This window comes from Nannizzia gypsea, genomic scaffold (genome assembly GCF_000150975.2).
Source record: "Nannizzia gypsea CBS 118893 supercont1.3 genomic scaffold, whole genome shotgun sequence".
Taxonomy (NCBI): Eukaryota; Fungi; Ascomycota; class Eurotiomycetes; order Onygenales; family Arthrodermataceae; genus Nannizzia; species Nannizzia gypsea.
Genome location: NW_003345199.1, coordinates 1,925,500 through 1,945,171, shown reverse-complemented (window position 1 = coordinate 1,945,171; position 19,672 = coordinate 1,925,500). Strand labels below are relative to the sequence as shown.

Genomic DNA, 19,672 nt, shown 5'->3' with positions numbered 1-19,672 from the left:
ACAATATTGCAGCCCCAAGGTGACGAAAGCAGTTTACGTAGTCGTCCTCCGGATGATAGCTAGGCGGTGGCCCCTTGCAGCCTGGTCTAGAAGATTGCAACACGAGGATGGGCGGCACCCCCAAATATATGTGAATTAATATCCTGGAGATTGATGTTGCCGTAGGGTTAAGTTCCTGGTAAATGAAGGCTGTAACGAGCTTGATGATTCACATTGCAGAATGAAGCATCGAGGTCGAGCTTGTTCCTCAAGATCCGAGATCTATTAATATCCGCCAATAATCGTACTAGCCGAATAGTCAACTAATTATTTCCAGCTGAAGCAATAAAATCCGAAAAGAGCGGATTGTCAACTGTGTGCTGGTGATGTGAACTGTTGATATAGAGATATCAACCGTTTGCATCTTCATCTGAAAGGTGGTTGTAACTGTGAGTTATAAATTGGCATGGGTTACTCGACTTGCTGCATCATTTACTTTTGGGCACCTGCAGCCAGTTTCGCAACAGGCCTAACTACCGAGGCCGAGGGTACGGAGTATAGTTGTCTGGCCTGTGGCCGGCCAAGCTGGTGTCTGTCAGGATGTATGCTGTTTCACCTTTGAAATCTTCACTGTCCCTTGTTAGTTAACTGGTTAACTAGTTAACGTCTGGATCGCGGTTCAAAGGGGCAGTATCTTGTGAACACTAGTAGCCAGGTAACTATCACTCTCGTAAGACTGCCTAGAAACTATTAGCATTCCCTTATAACTCATTACAAGCCGTCCATCTCCGGAAGAGATACATTACGCCATCAGTTAATTATGATCAATTAACTAGTCATTTCTTTTGTAAACCGCCCTATACAGCATGACTGAAGAAGGGGATCTTCGGGAAGGATTGTCTCGGCGAGGGTCGCGACGCGGGTAAGAAACCACTAGAATACTGGGGATGAGGATTCTATTGGAGGGATGGGGGCATCCTCTACCTTCATCCAGGACCTGGGGGGCTGGAATTGCAACGTCTTCGAGATATAACACAGATTTTCAACCTTCTTGCCTGGAAGTGTGTTGGTTGTTTAGTTACGTATGGAGTAGTGAACTCAGAGGTTGAAATATAAAAAGGAGCGGCCCGAGCTCGGGCTTTCCCGTGAAATATTTTAGTTACGATCCAGAGATCAAACATCCAACAAACGGATTTATCAACAACCCATATACCTCACAACCAAAGATGTTCGCCCGGAGACGTCTGTTAATCTCAGTGAAGGCGGTTCGGCATTTCGCTGCCTCCGCCAGATCATCGCTAGGTTTGGCACATCAAGTCTTCGAAAACCCCCAAGCTGCCGGAACCAATGGGCGGCCGATTATATTCATGCACGGCCTCTTTGGATCCAAGCAGAATAACAGGGGTATGAGTAAGTAAGAAGAGACCGTTCTGCCCTATTGCTGGCATGCTACGCTTATTTACTGATGCATTGTGTACTTGATGCAGGGTTTTGGCGAGCCAATTAGGGACATCGGTCTATGCCATTGTACGTTGAGCAAGAATCCCAAATGGACAGGTTCCTTAGATGAGAATTCACTGCTGACCGGATTTATGGCCCATTTAGGACCTTCGAAATCATGGTGACTCTCCGCATGTGCCGGAGCATAACTATGATGTGATGGCGGACGATGTTGAATCATTCATAAAAGACCGCAACCTGGAGAAACCAGTTCTACTGGGGCATTCGATGTTAGTAACTACTCAAAGGTATCATTGTCTCTGATGGAACTATGAGTTGCTAACAACTGTATCAGGGGCGCCAAAGCAGCTATGCATCTTGCTCTTCGGGCACCGGATCTGATCTCTGCGATTATTTCTGTGGACAATTCCCCAACCAAGACCAAACTAAGTGAAAACTTTCCAGCATATATCAAAACCATGCAAGAAATTGAGAATGCTGGCGTAACCAAGCAGAGTGAAGCAGATGAAATCCTGCGGCGTGTTGAACCCGTTTGTTTCCCATTGACTATTTCAACCCGTTTACGTATGCACCCCAGCTGACAGTATACCTATAGTCGCTTCCTGTCCGGCAGTTCCTTCTTACAAACCTTGCCAGAGATCAAAACGGACAGACTTTGCGATTCAGAATTCCATTGTCAATTCTTGGTGAATCATTACCACTTCTAGGAGATTTCCCATTTACTCAATCGGATGCTGTTCAATTTAGCGGCCCGGCCCTCTTCCTCCGTGGAACGCGAAGTCGATATATCACTGATAAATCGTTTCCTATTATTCGGCATTTCTTTCCGAATTATAAGCTAATGGACATTGACGCTGGCCATTGGCTTATATCTGAAAACCCCGACGCTTTCAAGACAGGCATGTCAAACCCATAGTTGCAATATTATTACAAACCGTTGCTAACTCTTGCAATAGCTGTCGTGAATTTTATGAAAGCTCTACCTTGAGCATTAAGCAACATCTAGTCTTATTCGTTTGTAGTTGCATGTGCTGGGGACGATTGAACATAGATTATAAATATAGAGTATTCCGGCTTAGAAACCTTTTGGCTGCCATTAATGTTTGTCATTGTTACGGGATGCGTCGATTACAATTTACTAGTTAATATGCTGAAAAAGAATACAGGTCATGCTTGATTTTAATCGTGAACTGTCTGAATACGGAGGCATAAAAGAGGTTTGGGTAGCATAGTCAAAACACCGAAGAGGGTGCAGAAAGAATTAAACGGCAGCGCCCTTTTGTTATTTCCCCTTTAAAGAAAAATAAGCTCTGCCATTTATATCAAGGACCATACACAAGGGGGGAAGGGCGTTAAATTCATTATTTTTTTAATTCCCTCCCAGCTCTCAAATATGACCTAAAACTGACCACGACTCCTCCCGCTGTTATTTCCGTGGTAGTAAAAGAGACATTATCTTAGATATTTAGACGCTGTCCAAAACCTTCTCCTTGAATTCCCGCTCGACCTATTGCAGATGAATTAATAATGAGCTTGGGAAAAGTATATACAGTAATGTTGATGGATATAACTCACCTTCTGTCCCTTGTCATCAGTGCTGGACTCGCCATGGAGAGCCAAGAGAGCGCCCAAATCGAACTTGGGCGACTTGAGGAGCTTGACCTTGCGGATGTGAACCTATATTCGCTTATCAGTATAACGGTTCGTCTGTAAATGTTGGCTAGAAGAAGGGCCTAACGTACGTTCTGGAGTGGGTAAATGCCCTGGGTGGACTTCTCGATTTCGCGGCCGATAACCTCAGGGACGAGCTTGGTGAGCTGGGTGAGAGTGCAGCTGGAGGCCTGGCGCTGGATGATCTCGGTCATCTTTTTGCGAATGGCACGAATCTGAGAGCTCTGGGCATAGGTGGTCTTCTTGATCTGGTTTGGTCGTCGCTTGGTGAAGGCAATGGCGAAGAGGCGGACGAGGTAGTCATCGGTGGTCTTAACGGTGACGTTGGCCTCGATGAGGGTTTGCCATTTGCGGACAAGAGACCGGAGCTTGTCAGATGTGAAGTCCAATCCGTGGAAGTTGGTCAAGCAGTTCTTTCCCTGGACTTCATCGACACGTAGCTTGATCTTGCGGAAGGAGTGGGCTTCATCCTTCTGGAGATCGGCGAGGGAGACCTCGAAGACACGGCCCTTCAAGTAGTCGTTTGCGTTCTTGAGACCAGTGGTTCGGTTGACGAGAGTTTTACCAACACTTGACACAAATCAAAATCAGCTCGCTTGTTCTTCTGTGTTGGATTCTAGATGGGGAGAGAATTTTTCAGTTATCTGGATGGAGGGTCATACTCTCGGACTTGGAAGGTGGTAGGGGCCTATATTTTTATATCAACTCGTTAATTATCCATATCCGAATGCGATAAGATCGCATTGTTGAAGGAATCAAGAAGCCAGCACTTACCTTCACGAGGTACTCATCCTTTCGTGTGAAAGGGTCCACGGTTCTCTTCTTGAGGCCCTTCTTGCCCTTCGATAGACGCTTGTTCCTGTGTTCGCGGCGGTTAGAGAAATTTCCTGCCAGCGATTAACATGCTGCATAGAAGGAGATGCTCACTTTCCAACAGCCATGATTGCGATTCGGGGTCTATCTTTTGCAGTTCCGAAAGACAGACAATCCGCTGGGCGTCGATGGGTTCAAATCGTGGTGGACGTTGTCGGCGTGTGATATTGAAATCAAAAAAATCCCACAAACTTCCCACTAAGCGAGTTGTGCGCGCTAACCCATTTCCGATTGTGTGCTTATGTAAGGTGTTGTATTTACTTCTGCGCTAAACTTAATTGGGACATCTGAAGAAATTTGTCATGATTCATGATTATGTAATTTATCTCTACTGAACTCAAAACTCGCTATGTAAAAAAGTGTGCAATTCGTATCTCAAGAAGTTCAAAGATGCAACAACAAGAGCCTGCCCTTCTAAACAAGACCGTAGATGGAGGTATTCAAGAGTGCAAGATTCATTTGAGGTAGTGAATCTGGCCGTCGAAAGTGCCCGGTTGTTCGATCAGTGCTATTAACCCGGTGTTAGAACCTCGATACCCAAATAATATGACTGGATAACTCACATCAACGTCATCCCATTGGCGTCCTTGGACATTTGACAGCTCCTCCAAATTCATGACTTTACCGCTTGTGACTGTGGAGGTTAAATTTAGCATGAGCACGCCTTAGGTATGTAGAGGGAAAACGTACAGTAACCTGCATGGATCTTCGCATCGATCTCGACTCTACTGTCCTCTGGTATCAATTCGTCCGGAATAGGTACTCGTTCAATGATCGGAATGCCTTGTTCGACAATTGCATCGTGTTTCATGCTGGGCAAAAATTAATTATATTTTCACACTAAGAACTTGACGGGCATATACATACTTGGACATGCTGAGCATTCGATCAATCTTGGTGATACCCAGCCAATGCAAGATCTATATGGTGGTTAGTTGAAATCACTACTGTTATTGACGACAATTTCAGCACTTACGTCTGGCATGAGAGCTTGGAAGCGCATATCCTACTACATCTTAGCACATAAGCTTGGATTAAGAGTAACTAGGGACATACCTTAACACCGGCGATATTCTCGGTTCTCTTGAAGTACTCGCTTGCACCTTTAACCGGGTTAGTAATACTCAAGGAATTAGAAGGAAAAATGACATACGATCAGTGCCTCGTTTACCTGAGTAGACGTTGGTTAGCATGCAATTCGATGGCTGATGGACCGAGTGAACTTACGGGCATTATAGACCAGGTATTTGGTCACTTCACCAAGAGCTCGTCCTTCCTTTCGAAAATATATGACAACACCGCTGCCACCCTTTTGGGCTTCCTTGACAGCCTCTTCGACTCCAAAGATCAGGTACGGACGGCAGGTGCAAATGTCAGAACCGAACACATCACTACCATTACACTCGTCATGGACGCGCAGAGCAAGCTTGGCATTCAGGTCGGACATTTTTGCAGGATCGCCGAAGATGTAAGCCGTTAAGCCTCCAATTGGCGGTAGGAACACTTTGATGTCTCCTCGGGTAATAAGTTCTGGGAATGATCCACCGGTGACCTCAAAGAGTGCACGGCGCAAAGTGCCCTCATCTACAATCAAAGCAGTTAGCGCAGGCCAATAATAGGCGGAGAATAGAGGACTAACCGATGCCAAACCGTTCAGCCACTCCGGGAAGATACCAGACAGGCTCTACGGCGACCTTGGTAACAGCCAACTCTCCGGTCTCATTGAGACAGATTTTCCCATCGGGCACTAATCTGCCTGAACGAACACTGTCAGCAAGCTCCGGCAATTTCATGTGCGCTCGGGTAATGGCGATAGTCGGACGAATATCCAGCTGGTGGTCCGTCCTCAATTCTTCGAAGAGCCATGGTGCAAGATGGCCCCACGGGTCCATGGCAACGATCTTTTTCTTATCACCCCATTGTGGGAAAGGTCCAATTTTCGTTGCAGGTTCGGTATTGGTAAAGTCTGGCCGATGTTCGGTATCTAGATTGTTGCTGGCGACTGCGAGAGCATGGTAGATGGAGTAAGACCCCCCGTGCGCCCCGATGGCTGCAGTAGAAATGAGGCTTATTAGCGGTGAACTAGTAAGTGCTGAAGGAGTGACGTGTCACCTACCATTTCGTCTCCGAACAGTGTCATACTGTCTGCTCACAACAACAGGCCCTCTAGCCTTTGGATCCATGTTTCCCCAGTCCATCTTGATAGGATCAATGCCTGATTGACCTGGATAGGTGGTGAGGATTATGCGAGATGTCCCCCCACGCTTTGGAGATTTAACTGCGGTGGGTGATCTGGGCACACCTGTGGCGTCCTCTGCAGCAGACTTCAGACGTCCCTCCTCCCCAACGGCAGATGTAGGCATTGACCCCGGTGGGAATTCTCTATCCAGCGCTTGGTCTTCTGTCATCATCTTCACGATATCTTTATTGAAGGATATATTCTCGATACGCCCGTTCATTGAGTCCAAAAGGAGACTCAGTCTTCCCTGGTCAAGCTCGAGCCTCTTTACCGCTGCCAGCACCTGTGCGAGTATTGGGTTCTCCTTCTCTTCAGCCGTCTTGGGTTGGGGATCTTTCGAGGCGTCGGAGCTTCGCTGCTCAGCCGGTATCTCCTTCGGCCCTGTCGGCTCGGTTTTCCCGCCCTTGGAAGCCATGGTAGATTCTAATTAGATCAGGTAGACGGTGCAGGAATCAAATCAGAGAATGAAGATCGGTCTGTATGTGCTAGTCAAGCTGTGTCGTGGGTCACCGCTTGTAGAAGGATGCAATTATCTCGTAGTAACAACTCCAACGCCTTAGTTAGCAGGGCAGGGAGAGGAAGGGGCTTTATATGGCCCAGAAAACCATGAAATCTCTGGCTATCAAAGGAAAGGTGAAGAAGAAGAGTGAGAAGAGGTTGGAAGCTATACAGAAGTGCCCAGCACCTTTATATCCCTGGCAGGATAACTAAAGAAGTAACACTAAGTAGTCCCTGCCTAGGGTCTCGTGATGCGGGGAGGACCAGCTTCCTTATCTGGAAATTCTGATTGGTTGCAGCTCTACAGTGGAGCCAGAAATCCAGACTAGTCTTGTCCTGGACTAGCGGATAACTTATATAAGCATTTTAGTTTAGTCAGCTTGACGTTTGCGTTCAAAGTCGCAAAGAAAGATGCGACTTTGAACCAACAGAAAAGACCAAAGAAGCAGTTGGACTGATATTTTTAATACAGCTGCTTTGCCCGAGTGATTCCTAGTTCCTGGAGGCAATTATATATCCACGAAGAGACTCGAAAGCCGTTATCTAGCGAATCAGTGAGAACTTGCTATTGATACCAGACGGACCACTCATTATGGTGCGAATTCCAGGCTCACTCCTTCTACGGCTGATAACTCCCTACTAACACCGATGTTCTGCTCAGGGAAAACGCAAGAAGTCATCACGGAGCACAATTAAAGGTCCTAAAAAGGTTCGCCTATGCGCATCGCCTGTGACCCATTCTAGGATTCCGGGTGTGGGCTAATACCGTTGTTTCGAGTTATACAGAGTGAACCTCTCCCGACGACTTTCGACTGTCTATTTTGCAACCATGAGAACTGTGTGCTTGTGAAACTCAATAAAAAGCTGGGCTTTGGGAATTTATCTTGTAAAATATGTGGACAGCGGTTTCAGACAGGGATCAACTGTATGTTCTATCCCTGAGCGCAACGTGACATACGAGCATCTGAACTAACCTCCCTCCTTTCTTTTTTATCGAAACGATAGATCTCTCTGCAGCCGTGGATGTATACTCTGACTGGGTCGATGCTTGCGATGCCGTTGCGAAAGAGGGACCCAAAGAAGGGGCAGGTTCTAGTGTTGGTAGAGCAGATCATGATGGACCTTCTGCTTCTGCTGCACCCGCTGTAGTTGATGATGGGCTCGATGATGACTACTAGATAATGTTTTGTTCTCCTCCACCCTGCATCCGTGGATTCTACTTTATTTGGCGTTCAGGTGGGCTTCTTCCTGGGGCGAAAAAGGCATATTTACCTAGGCAGATACTTGCATATAATTACGGAAATACCAGAAGATATACCGTCAATGGACTCGTCCTAACATACTTCTTATGATATCTTGATGTATGCTTTGGCTCAACACTCAGCCACCAGAAAACGCCGTTTGAGCTTTAAGCTCGACCAAGCTAGACGGACGATGCCATCCATCACCACCAGTATACACTCCAACTCCAATAATTGCAGAGGTACGAATGCCATATACCCTAAAGAGTATAGTACCTGTCTCCAAAGTCACCCAAACCGGGTATTATATACCTAAAGAAAAGGGGGATATGTTAGAATGGGTGGGTTTTAACAAGTGCTGGCCATGGTGGAAGACGAACTTCTTTTCATCCAAACCCTGGTCAATAAAAGCGGTAACAACCCTGAGTTTTGGGAACCTCTCCGCAAAATCAGCAACCCCCGATGGGCTAGCGATGAGATTTATAAATAGAATGTGGTCTTCCGGCACACCCTTTGATTTCAGTACTTCAACAGCCATGGTAGCAGAGCCGCCTATCCCGAGCCTGGTTAGCATATTGTAACAGCCAAGATGCAACCTGCACGAAACACCCAAGGTAATCCTTACCGGTAGCAAACATCGGGTCAAGCAACAACACCCATCTCTTTGCTATATCTTGCGGCAGTTTCTCATAAAACAACGCTGGCTTGCACGTCTCTTCATCCCTCTGTATCAGAATCTTCCCAATCCGAACAGATCTACAGCAGTCACGAAGACCCTGCTCCATCGCCTCGCCAGCACGCATAATGGAAACTCCGCATATTTTACCCTCGAATCCAACTCCTCCGTACGTATGGCCTACTGGAGTTGTGACTGTCTTCTGCACGACGGGGAGGTGGTTCAGGCCTTCTTCGACGAGTAGACGGATAATACGGTTGGAGTAAAAGACGAAATCTGCTCGACAGGTCCGCTGGTCTCGGATCATACTATGTACCACGAATCAAGGTAGAGCAGTGTTCAGCTTTTGCTCTATCGCCCACTATGTAGGAATAACTCACGTCAAGAGAGCAATAAGCTGTGGTGTTTGCGGCAACACACAGACATTTTCATATTTCACGGCCTTTGAAACAGTAGCAGATGGCTTTTTCTCATCCGGCATGGACACTGGCCCAACTCCCCTGACCGGTCCAGGTTCGTTGGATGCCATAACTAGTGATTGGTTAGGTAGCTTTCCCAGCTACAGCCAGGACAATAGACAGCTCTGTCTCCCCCGAAGTATCCCAAGCAAACCAAAAGCGAGTACGAAACTAGATGGCAGTCTTCACAGGCAATCTAGTATATTATCACAGACTTGAAGATTTTTTTGATATTCACAATGTGGGGAGAAGAGCTTTGAAAAGTTGTTTATGTGTGATGTTGTTTCATTTACGTGCGGGGAGACGCTTAAGCCATGTGATGAGGCTTGAAAACAGTCGACAAGATAGCTAACCAGCCAACTAAGTATTAGCTATATAAAAAGCAAAGAATACGATCTTGAAATGTGGTTATGGAGGGCTGTGAGGTTCGAGAGCGTATCCTACATTTACTGGACGTCCTGAGTCACTGTGCCCCTCGGCAGTTGTGTTGGTTTCTGGGTTACAGAGAGGCACCTGGACATTTACTCCTTTTAGACACGTAGGTTAGCTAGCGGCTCTCTGCAAGATGATTTGCATGAGTCTACTTCCAATATACAAAGCTTTCAGCCCGATATTGGTGGCTTTGCTGGTACCTGTGACCTTGAACTTGAAGTAACACTTTCTGCCTAGGTTTAAATAATTAAACAGTTGAGCAACCGTAAAGGAAATGAGGCTGAAAGGGAGATCACGGGGTTTAGCCACTTTCTACCAGGGAAGACCAACCCACTAGTTACGAGCATCACCACCACCAACACCAACACCAACGTCAACAAATCCTACTACAGCTGATATCAATTCGTACACGATGTCGGCTGAGCCGATTATAGTCTAATGGATGCCTATTGGGCAAGCGGTATCGAGATATTTTGTTGACTTTTCCAAGGTGATACTGCAGCTGCAGTTTATCGGTACAGTCTATGCTATCTTCCCTCGATCGGAATGCGCTGTACGCGTTTGACGGACTGTTGCTGTCGCATACAAAGCTAGAGAATGAAGAGCTAATGAATATTCATGCTGCTTTATTAGGCCAATCTGCCTTCACAAAGCAGGATACAAGCTATCTTCCGATGACAGACCATTTGATCCGTTACGGCGCGCAAGTTTGCGCTACCTTCCATCATACGGCTCGACCTCTATAAAGCCTTGTTCTGGCCTTACTTTTCCTTTTCTATCCGGTTCTCAAAAGTAGAGAGGGATTAGACATGTCTGCAGCCGATAATTTCACGCCATCGCGTAAAATACGGACGTATGGCAAACAGGCGCGCAGTGTGGGAAGCAGATTCTTAGAGCGCGCCCCTAGTGACGTGAACAAGGCTCACGGAAAGGCAAACGATTCTCCATTGGCAAAAAAAGGAAGGTCGCTGGAGACTAGGAAAAGCGACCTTCAAGATGTGGGATCTTCGACAGCACTACCCAAGGCTACGTCGCCCACAACGCCGCGTACGCCCAAGGAGAAAAAGGAGATAGACATCTATGATGTTCAGCTGTCTGACGAGGACCGCCAAAGTCGCACGCAGCCATGGCTTAAGCGAAGGAAGCTGAGCACTCCCAGAGTTGATTTGCGGTCAGAGGAATTTGATCAGGTTGCACCAAAAAACACTTTGCCACGAAAACCCACCACTTATGGTGCTGCCAGTATCCGTGGAAGCAAAGATGCGGCATCCCCTGCTTTGAATGGGAAGAAACAGCCTGAAGTGGAAGTGGTCATCCGCTCACCGACGAAGCCTAGGCAGGATTTCAACACCCGGGTCTCGAAACAGAAATTGGAGAGGCCTCCTTCCAGATCGACAATGCAGGAGGGTTCCAGCAGTACCTTGTTGAATGGACAGTCTATAGCTGCAAGTTCGCGAGATATTCCAGTACGAGAGCGAAGACCAAGTACACCACCGAAAAGAGTACCTCGATTGACAAAATCTTTCTCCACGGGTACAGACCGACTGAAGAATGTGTATGGCCGCTTTGGTGTTGGAAATGAGAAGGGGCGCGATGGCCCTGCAAAGAGTATCACATCTACTGCAGAACGAAAACGGATAGTGGATGCTTTGGGTCGTAGACAGATGGCAGATTCTTCGAGTGATTCATCGGGCGACGAGGGATCTGCCAGGGACCGGATTTCTCGGGCGAGCTCACATAGCCCCATACAGTCCGCCGACCACCGATCTACAGCCGATACCATGCCATTAGAAAGTGCAGGAAACACACGTTCTGGAGGCCAGAAACAGAACACCATCCATCAAGCGGTCACAAGCGGGTTAAAAGTGACATATTCCCGACAAAGGTCTTTTCTGAACGAAATGGAAACCATAGAAGAGATAGGTGGCAATCTGTTTGACCCTGGGTTCCCTCCTCAGGCTGACTCAATGGCAAGCAAGATAAGTGGTTCCGCGAGCCAGCCACCATTGGGTCTCGCGACTCAAACATCCGCCCTTTCGGCCTGCTTAGAAGAAGAAAGCATGAGCGGTCCTAGCACCATACGGAGTATTCATGAACTTCGTCGTTCCGGGGACAATGCAAGATACCACGCTATGATCGATACCATCTTTGAGGATATTGAAGACACATCAGCTTCTATATCCAGACAGCGTAGCGGAATGGTTCAGTTATGTACAAAGCTTTTTGACCCTCAGTTTTCACAACGTTTCCTGAGCAATGCCTTGGAGAAGCGATTTGCCAAGATAAATCACAAAGATTCTGACCTCGTTTGCGGCTACCTTACCACTTGCGTCTATGCTTTATTGCTAACATCTGGCTCAACATCACCGATGACCTTACATGATTGTTGGACACAGATCCTAGCCGTGACGCCTTTCTTACTCAATGAAGATAAAAGCATGATTGAACTGGCCAAACGGAAAGACTTGAAAATGACAAAGGCCGGCAAAGCAGATATCCAAGATATCTGCGGCAAAATGGCAGAAAGCAAGATCTGGACTAGCCAAACACCAACCACTATAACACCCCAAGTAATAACACTTCGTTGTCTTGAGTTGGCTGTTCGCAAACTCCGCGAGACGGGCAACTCTATGGAAACCATGCCTGTTTCTATTTTGCATCAAGTTATTCATATTCTGACCCAGCATGCATTGGTAGAAGATATACAAAAAGCTGGTCCAGATGAACTTCTTATTCTTGAACTTACACTTTCAATTTTAGAGTCATATACCATACACACCTTATCCTTGGACGAGGAGCAGCAAGAAGCACTAAAACTCCTTTCAAAATTGGGCCACTTGCTATCCATTTCAGGACCTCAGCAAGACGTTCGAAGCAGACAGGTACAAATTCTTGAGATCCGGCTAATTCTCAACGTTACCAACAACAATCCTACCCTTTGCGAGGAATTTTCTACTCCTAAGTTCATTGAAGCGCTCGCTCACGTTGTCATTTCCAACTTCCAATCCGTTGGAGATGAATCCGCGGGCCCACACAAGGAATCACTGCTAGATATAGTGATTTTAGCACTTGGAGCTCTGATAAACCTTACTGAATGGGGCAGTGCAGCTAGACGAGTCCTACTGGAATCACGGGTAGATTATACCACATTGATTGACAGGCTTATACCACTATTCACCGATGGTGTAGAAGCCATAGCAGAGGTAAGTGCTTGGCACCTACCAAAACTCTCAGTTATTTCCCCACACTAACAACTTTTTCTAGGCTGATTCCGTGGTACAAACACATTCCAATGTGGCATTTGGATATCTATCCGTCTTACTTTGCACCGCTTGTCTTGACAACGAGGCACGCTCCTATCTACGCTCAACGCTACAGGCTCGTTCCTTTGAACGTCTTCTAGGCACGGTTGAAGAGTTTCTTCATTATCACCGAAAAGTAGAGGATGAGCTTCACGATGCAAAAGGGGACGGAGAGGATGCAATGACGGGATTCACTTCGAGGATTCAAGGGATTGTCGATCGAATACGTGATGCCGAGAGAGCCTGAAGTTAGAGATGGATGATACTAAGAATATTATGAATTATGTTATGAAATATATCAGTTGTCATTACACTCGTTATTTAAAACCATGGACGTCCCTAGACTTTGTCGTTTCGAATGAGGTTTCTAAAATATTGCATTGCACTTCTGTGGGGATTTGAATACGTCAATATACCTGTTTGGTACAGGATATATGATGTATTTCAATAATGATTAAGCAGAGTTAACCACGCGTATTGCAATCAGAGTAGAAATTCAAGTCCTTCTCTTGTTGGAATCAAGGGAAACAGTATGTACCTAGGTAACTACAGCAAGTACTTCTATACTGGAACCCATTACCTTTCCCTAGCCGTTGGTCAGTAGGTACCCGCTTATACTTCCTTACCAGCTCTAAAACCTTACAACTATGTAAACTGTGCATTGAATATTGAAAACTAGAGCGAGAGAATGAGTAGATTACCCCACGCTGCCTCTTGTCGGGCCGTTCCGCAACTTGCCAAGCCAATACAACCTTGAGAGGCTTCATATTCGAATAGTTATTAGATATCATTTATACGGCTTGAAGTTGGTAGTTCAGATCGATATCAAGTAAAGCAGCTCCGAATTGATCTGTCAACGATACCGCCACAATGGAAATAAGCAATACATAGGGCTCCCAGTTGATATTGAATTCGGACGAATAGGAAATGCGACAACAAGCCTGACAAACGACAGCTTACGTCAACATTCCTTGCAACTGCGCCTCTTGTATTGTAACAGAGAGAAGACCCAGGTTTTTCTCTCGCCATCCACAATTAAGGTGCAGGGTCCCGGTTTTTGCATATCTCCGCCCCGTCTATCCCGCGGGATGCATAGGCCATGGAAAGAACGGCATCTTGGTTGATGTTGATGTTGTTGTTGATGTTTATTGGACGAACCTCGGCATAGCCTCACTGATTTTGACTGACTAAGCAGCACCAAGAAATATCACATGATCGGGCTCTCCGAACTTGATCACGTGCGAGAACGGAGCAACATGTCTATTTTGGCATCAAAGGCCTGTTCTTCCCATGTAAGTAAGTACTTCGATACTTACATCCAAGACATACAAAGTTCTTGAGCTTGTCGTGGCAAAGCTGAGGAACAGTTACCTCACTTCCTCTAACCGCCGAGAATAGCCAAGAGATCACCAGGAGAGCGCCGTGGCATTAAGACGACGTCAAGTATTACTCCGTAAGCAAGCATCAAATAGAGACCACCTTTGAAGAAAGTTGATGTCAAACACATTGGCGGCACCGGCATTGATGACACAGGGAGCTCCGTGAAAAGATGGTTTCCGAATCCAAAGTTGAAGCAAGCGGCAGCTACATAGGACGGAGAGCGCACTCCGTAGCATTGTCCTGTCTCAGATGCCTGCAAGATGTTTGAAGTGAAATTAGATTTCCCACGGCCCTTGCCGACGGAACGAGGTTATCTTCACAGCAGCCCTTTGAACCACCAGGGCGGAAGTTTTCAACGGCTAAATAGATTATGGCCCGGGAAGCTCCGTGGGAGAAATAAACTAAAGTTCGCTTTCTCCGAACACATATCCGAATAAGAGGTAGGAACAGGCGGGACCAAACGTTCCCCTACGGAGTATATGTATATATTATGTCGCATGTCAGATATCTAGGGCCGTTAATATTTCCGGGCTGGCGGAAAGAGAGTCGCTAGTGTTGACGAATATATACCGTTCTTGAATATAACTGGAACAGGGTAGGGGGAGTAGTAAAGATATCTGGCCCGCTAGAACGGGTCGTTGGGAATGCAACGGCAACTGGCCCACATCAGGTTGTGAAGTTTAGTAGAGTAGTATGTAGTTAAAATATTAGCTTCAGTCGGAGATAGTATATTTGTAGTGGAGATTCATTTCTGCCCAACGGCTAGTTTGTTGACAGGAGCGGGAGCTTCATGGCGGAGAAAATAGAAAGACGTCGCGTGGCCTCTTTCTCCGAACAAAGGCCCGTTGTTGGATATAAAGGGGGATATAATAAACAGCCAGTTTAAGGGCGTAGATGGTATATTCCGCCCCACTGGCTTGTTTCTTAACTGCAACCTTCCACCAGAGTGCTCCGTAAAAGAGGCGGAGGAGAAAGAACCCTAGCCATGCCTTGGCCCGTTGGTCGAGCGGAAGAAAAGTGCCCATCAATACGGTGTCCCCAGTCACTACGGGAGTAGCTGGTCGAATTCAATATCCATATCCATGGATGGCTGGGTATCCCGTGGCTGAGAGCTGTGAACCATAAGCCTCAAGCGCTATGCAACGCGGTAGAGAAGGCGGTGGCAAACGCCCTGTGACTTCACATGTCTGTCTGTCGAATAGACGGATGCGAAGCTCGAATCAAGACCAAGGCAGGCCGTCTGCACAGGCCGGAGCAGCGAATAACAACCAACTAACGGGAAATGCAAAGTTGGAAAAGAGACGAAAGTGAAGACGCGAAGACTCAAAGAGAGCAAAAGCCGAGAGCGTAAAAGAAGAGCGGCTCACGTGAGGCGGCTGAAGTGTCCGAAAGCAGCAGGTCGACCTTCTTTCTCTCTCTCTGACTTCCCACAAATCCACTCCGGTCCTTGTGCTTCACAGCCACTTCTTGTGCGTTGCCTACGGAGTGCCAGAGAAACAGTTAATGGATAATGATAGACAGAAGAGAAGATGCACGACGGAACCTCCGGGCGCTGGACGGCCGTCGCGCAGTGCGGACGGATACGACAGATCACCTCTGCGCCAGGGCGCCACCGTCTTGCACACCGGACACTGGCTGAAGGAGTCCACGAACGACCTGACTAAGACAGGCACCAGAAGCCAAAACAAACGAACTAGCAGGAAGGCAACGAGACGCGCAAAAAGCAGTCGAGGCGGATGTACGGCGGTGGATCAGGTTCTGGGGCCGTTCAGCTGACCAATGCCGATCCTTCGGGATGGCTTCTAGAAGGCGAGACGAGCTTATAGCTGTGTAATTATCACGGCAGGGGGAGGGCAGGATGGGTTGTATAAGGGTAACCTAGTTATACGGGGAGCGTGTGTAACGATGTAACAAGAGTACAAAGCAAGAGCTGCAGGCAGGAGACGAGCAGCAGGACAAACGACGACGGCGGTGGAAGGGGGGTGGGGGGGCAGAAGAAAGGATGCAAGAGAGGTCGAGGCACGTCCATCCAGACAAACGAGTTATGACAAGTTTACTGATGAGCACTGGCTAGAGGATTTTAGATTTCCAGGCGTTTTTGTCCGCTGGGCTCGATCTATCGGTTTATTTAGATCTCATCTGATCCGAGCATCTGGGAACAGGTCAAAGCAGGATCTTTTGTTCTTGCATTCTTTTTTTATACATATTTTGTATATTTTATTTCCTTTTTCTCCTGTTGTGACGAAAGGAGGCGGCCGGCCCAGGGACGCTTGCGTGCCTACCAATGGAAGAATGGGACAAGAGAAGCAGGAGACGGGTACATGAGTACCTAGTTAAGGTAGGTGAGCGGGCGAGAAAATACGGCGAGCTTGACGGGCGTTTCAAGAGCTCCCTGTATCCCTGTGCGGGCTATTTCAAACTGGACTGACCGGTAGATAGATCACAGAAGCAACGAGGGAAGGGAGAGAAAAGGATAGCAGCGCTTCAAAATGAAGCGAAAACAAAAAGCGCCAGGGAAAAGCGAGAGGCCAGGACGGCATCACCCGGGGTTGGTTCCAGGAGCAGAAGCCTCGGCGGCCTCGTTCTCGGGCGGCAGAGAGAAAGAGCAAACAGGCCAACATCTTAGCATCGATGTCTCGATGTGCTTTATCCTCAAAACGGCGACCAACCCGCGGAGTTCTTGTCGGCGGCCTTGGCCTGCCTTGCAAAAAGGGCCCAGACGCCGGGTTTTTTTCACGTGGAATATTACGGGGGTTGGGCTGTCCATGTATTCCGCTGGTATAAGGCCGCCATCCGGTATCCAAAGCAAGCCAGGGGCCCGCGAGCGAACTCCACGCTCCATCAGGTCGACCGCTGCCTCGTTGGTGCCAGAAAGTGCCGCAGGGGGTGGAGAGAGGGGGGGGGAGCAGGGCGGATATCCGACATGGGAGACACACTCTGTCTGGAGGAGGTGAGTACGTATACTAATCTATACAAAGCAGACGAGTGACATGCCTGAGAGGTCACCCATGGCGAAGAAGCAAAGAAGACGCAGGACAAGCAGATGATGATACATCCAGGACTGGCTCAAGAACTCAACGTCATCTCGAGATGCAAGCTTTCCCAGCATCCTGGCTAGATCGCAGCAGCCAAAAGCAAGCATAAAAAAAAAGGCCCAGAAGCAGCTACCAGAAGCATCTTTCCAGCCTTTATTTCGTAGATGTTAGTTGTTATATAAAAAGGCGCTGCCCGCCGAGTGCTTGAGCTAAGTCTAAGTACCTAATGCTAGTTCTCAGGTAACTTGTATCCAACTGAACTTATCTCTCTTTCTTCTTCCTCTTCCTGACCGTGAACTACAAATACGAAGACGAGGACGAACACTCGACCGAGCTCTGCGATCCATACAACAAACCTTAACAAGAAAAATATCTCGTCTTCTTCTTTTATTCTCATTCATCTTCTCATCTTCTCATCTTCATCTTCATCCTCTTCTTTATTTGTTGTCCTCTTCGCCAACATCTCATCTTCTTTGCTGTCTGTCCAGAGTGCAGCTGCCATCACGATGTCCGCAACCAAACAACGCAAGGTCGCCATAGTGGGCAGTCGGGCCGTTGGTGAGTGAACCCAACCAGATACGACTGATGATAACATCCAGAAGACAAGACAAGAGACAAGACTGACTGATGGACAGGCAAGTCGTCGCTGACCGTCCGCTTCGTCGAGGGCACCTTTGTCGAGAACTACTACCCGACGATTGAAAACACCTTCAACCGCACCATCAAGCACAAGAACCAGGACTACATGACCGAGATCGTCGACACGGCCGGCCAGGACGAGTACAGCATCCTCAACTCGAAGCACTTCATCGGCATCCACGGCTACATGATAGTCTACTCAGTCGCCTCCAGACAGTCCTTTGAGATGGTCACCGTCATCCGCGACAAGATCCTCAACCACCTCGTACGTTTCTCTCTCTCTCTCTCTCACTCACTCCCTCTCTTTTTGCTCTGGCCAATGCTAACTCCTTCTAGGGCCAGGACTGGGTTCCTCTCGTGCTCGTCGGCAACAAGTGCGATCTCCCCTCGGAAGTGCGAACAGTCTCTGCAGAAGAAGGCAAGAAGCTGGCCGAGAGTTTCAACTGCGCCTGGGCCGAAGCCAGTGCCCGCAACGACACAAACGTCTCGTCCACCTTTGAGCTGATAATCGCCGAGATCGAAAAGTCGCAGACGCCCAGCGAACCAGCGAACAACGGCAAGTGTCTCGTCATGTAGACAACCCCGATGTTCATGTTCTCGTTCGCCCTCGCCCTGTCGTGCCGCTGTTTTCCGTTTCCTCGGCTTTTTCCGTTTCTACTTGCTTTGTTTGGGGATGGTCACGGTCATACACGGCCGATATGAGGCGGCGGATGGCTTCTACGGTGCGACTCGAGTTTCGGCGTGTCACCTTGCACTCACTCATCCTCGATCGACCGATTGCACAATAAACAAACAATCGAAAGAACAAACGAATTCATCCCACCAAACCAGTAAAACAGTAACGATCACTGCCCCCATGCATCCCTTTTGATCACACTTTTTTTTTACTCCTTTCACTCGATCGACGTCTCTTCGAAACGAAACGAACTACTGGCTCCCTATCTACTGGCTGCAACATGGTTATACCCTTTGCTTCACTTCCACTTTTCCTCTGTTTGTAGCTCTTCTGCTTCTGTTCCTCGGGTTGGTCGGTTCGGCTTCTCTTTAATTTTTCTTTCTCTTTGCTCCCTCTTGCTGCGTTGTCTGTTTCTTTACCCCTTTTCTATTTTATCCCTGGCTGGATTTAATGCTTCTTTTTCTTCCCTTTTTCTCTCCCTGCCAGGGGCCGGTGGCTGACGCTGATGATGACGAGCATACCCCCTTTTCCTTCTTCTCTTTTCCTTTATTTTCATGGGACTATGGGTTGATAGACCAGCGTTAGAACGGATTGGGGTCAAGCACTGCGTGTATGTTATTTTATGTCATGTTCCTTCATGTTTTCCATGCCTTCTCATGCCTCTCTATGGTAATAACAGTAATATCTAATATCCTCCACCTCTTACCCTCCATCTACTCTATATCTCGTGTCCATCTACTCTATCTACTCTCTCTACTCGCTGTCTTGTATATCTACCGTCTCTTTACTGTGTATCCCTTTCCGCTTATCGACACGGCCAAAACGCCACGCCGCCCGAACTTTTACCCCTCCAGTTTTTCTCGACTTTTCACGATCTCGACATACAAAAAAGAGACAGTCAGGGCAGCGAAGAAAAAGACACTCGACAGTCTCGCAGTCGCAGTCGCTGCAGCTCATTCCTCGTCCCTACGCTGTGCCTGCTCACATAGAGTCGCGTCTCTCGCTCAAGTCGTTGGTGTCGACACTGTTACCGGCGTTTTTTCACCCCGCACTGCGATAAAGATAGACAGAAAAAAAAAAGATAGAAAAGCTGCATACAGCGGACAGGCAGG

At 47.6% G+C, this 19,672-nt stretch overlaps 7 protein-coding genes across 7 annotated transcripts; 4 read left to right on the top strand and 3 right to left on the bottom strand.

The window, feature by feature from the left end:
- Positions 1–1,205: 1,205 nt before the first annotated feature.
- Positions 1,206–2,356, top strand: MGYG_04149 (abhydrolase domain-containing protein 11; the record flags this gene model as incomplete). Its single annotated transcript, XM_003173927.1, has 5 exons — positions 1,206–1,393; positions 1,467–1,506; positions 1,585–1,709; positions 1,775–1,970; positions 2,036–2,356. The coding sequence occupies 5 exons, from the start codon at positions 1,206–1,208 to the stop codon at positions 2,354–2,356; spliced, it is 870 nt and encodes a 289-aa protein (XP_003173975.1).
- Positions 2,357–2,905: 549 nt separating this feature from the next.
- Positions 2,906–4,052, bottom strand: MGYG_04148 (40S ribosomal protein S1; the record flags this gene model as incomplete). The annotated part of the gene is made up of 6 exons (XM_003173926.1): positions 2,906–2,947; positions 3,016–3,117; positions 3,183–3,681; positions 3,774–3,799; positions 3,886–3,970; positions 4,039–4,052. The coding sequence occupies 6 exons, from the start codon at positions 4,050–4,052 to the stop codon at positions 2,906–2,908; spliced, it is 768 nt and encodes a 255-aa protein (XP_003173974.1).
- A 387-nt stretch (positions 4,053–4,439) lies between these two features.
- On the bottom strand, positions 4,440–6,638 carry MGYG_04147 (GTP cyclohydrolase; the record flags this gene model as incomplete). Its single annotated transcript, XM_003173925.1, has 8 exons — positions 4,440–4,618; positions 4,675–4,796; positions 4,852–4,904; positions 4,961–4,990; positions 5,041–5,087; positions 5,212–5,568; positions 5,624–6,034; positions 6,101–6,638. 8 exons carry the CDS (start codon positions 6,636–6,638, stop codon positions 4,440–4,442), a joined length of 1,737 nt encoding a protein of 578 aa, XP_003173973.1.
- Positions 6,639–7,313: 675 nt separating this feature from the next.
- Positions 7,314–7,899, top strand: MGYG_04146 (transcription elongation factor 1; the record flags this gene model as incomplete). The annotated part of the gene is made up of 4 exons (XM_003173924.1): positions 7,314–7,316; positions 7,383–7,430; positions 7,508–7,646; positions 7,727–7,899. The coding sequence occupies 4 exons, from the start codon at positions 7,314–7,316 to the stop codon at positions 7,897–7,899; spliced, it is 363 nt and encodes a 120-aa protein (XP_003173972.1).
- Positions 7,900–8,222: 323 nt separating this feature from the next.
- Positions 8,223–9,167, bottom strand: MGYG_04145 (uracil phosphoribosyltransferase; the record flags this gene model as incomplete). The annotated part of the gene is made up of 4 exons (XM_003173923.1): positions 8,223–8,274; positions 8,343–8,514; positions 8,588–8,946; positions 9,019–9,167. The coding sequence occupies 4 exons, from the start codon at positions 9,165–9,167 to the stop codon at positions 8,223–8,225; spliced, it is 732 nt and encodes a 243-aa protein (XP_003173971.1).
- A 1,170-nt stretch (positions 9,168–10,337) lies between these two features.
- MGYG_04144 (hypothetical protein) lies at positions 10,338–13,077 on the top strand (the record flags this gene model as incomplete). The annotated part of the gene is made up of 2 exons (XM_003173922.1): positions 10,338–12,731; positions 12,793–13,077. The coding sequence occupies 2 exons, from the start codon at positions 10,338–10,340 to the stop codon at positions 13,075–13,077; spliced, it is 2,679 nt and encodes an 892-aa protein (XP_003173970.1).
- Positions 13,078–17,751: 4,674 nt separating this feature from the next.
- MGYG_04143 (GTP-binding protein Di-Ras2) lies at positions 17,752–18,460 on the top strand (the record flags this gene model as incomplete). The annotated part of the gene is made up of 3 exons (XM_003173921.1): positions 17,752–17,803; positions 17,881–18,149; positions 18,221–18,460. 3 exons carry the CDS (start codon positions 17,752–17,754, stop codon positions 18,458–18,460), a joined length of 561 nt encoding a protein of 186 aa, XP_003173969.1.
- Between the last annotated feature and the right edge of the window lie 1,212 nt (positions 18,461–19,672).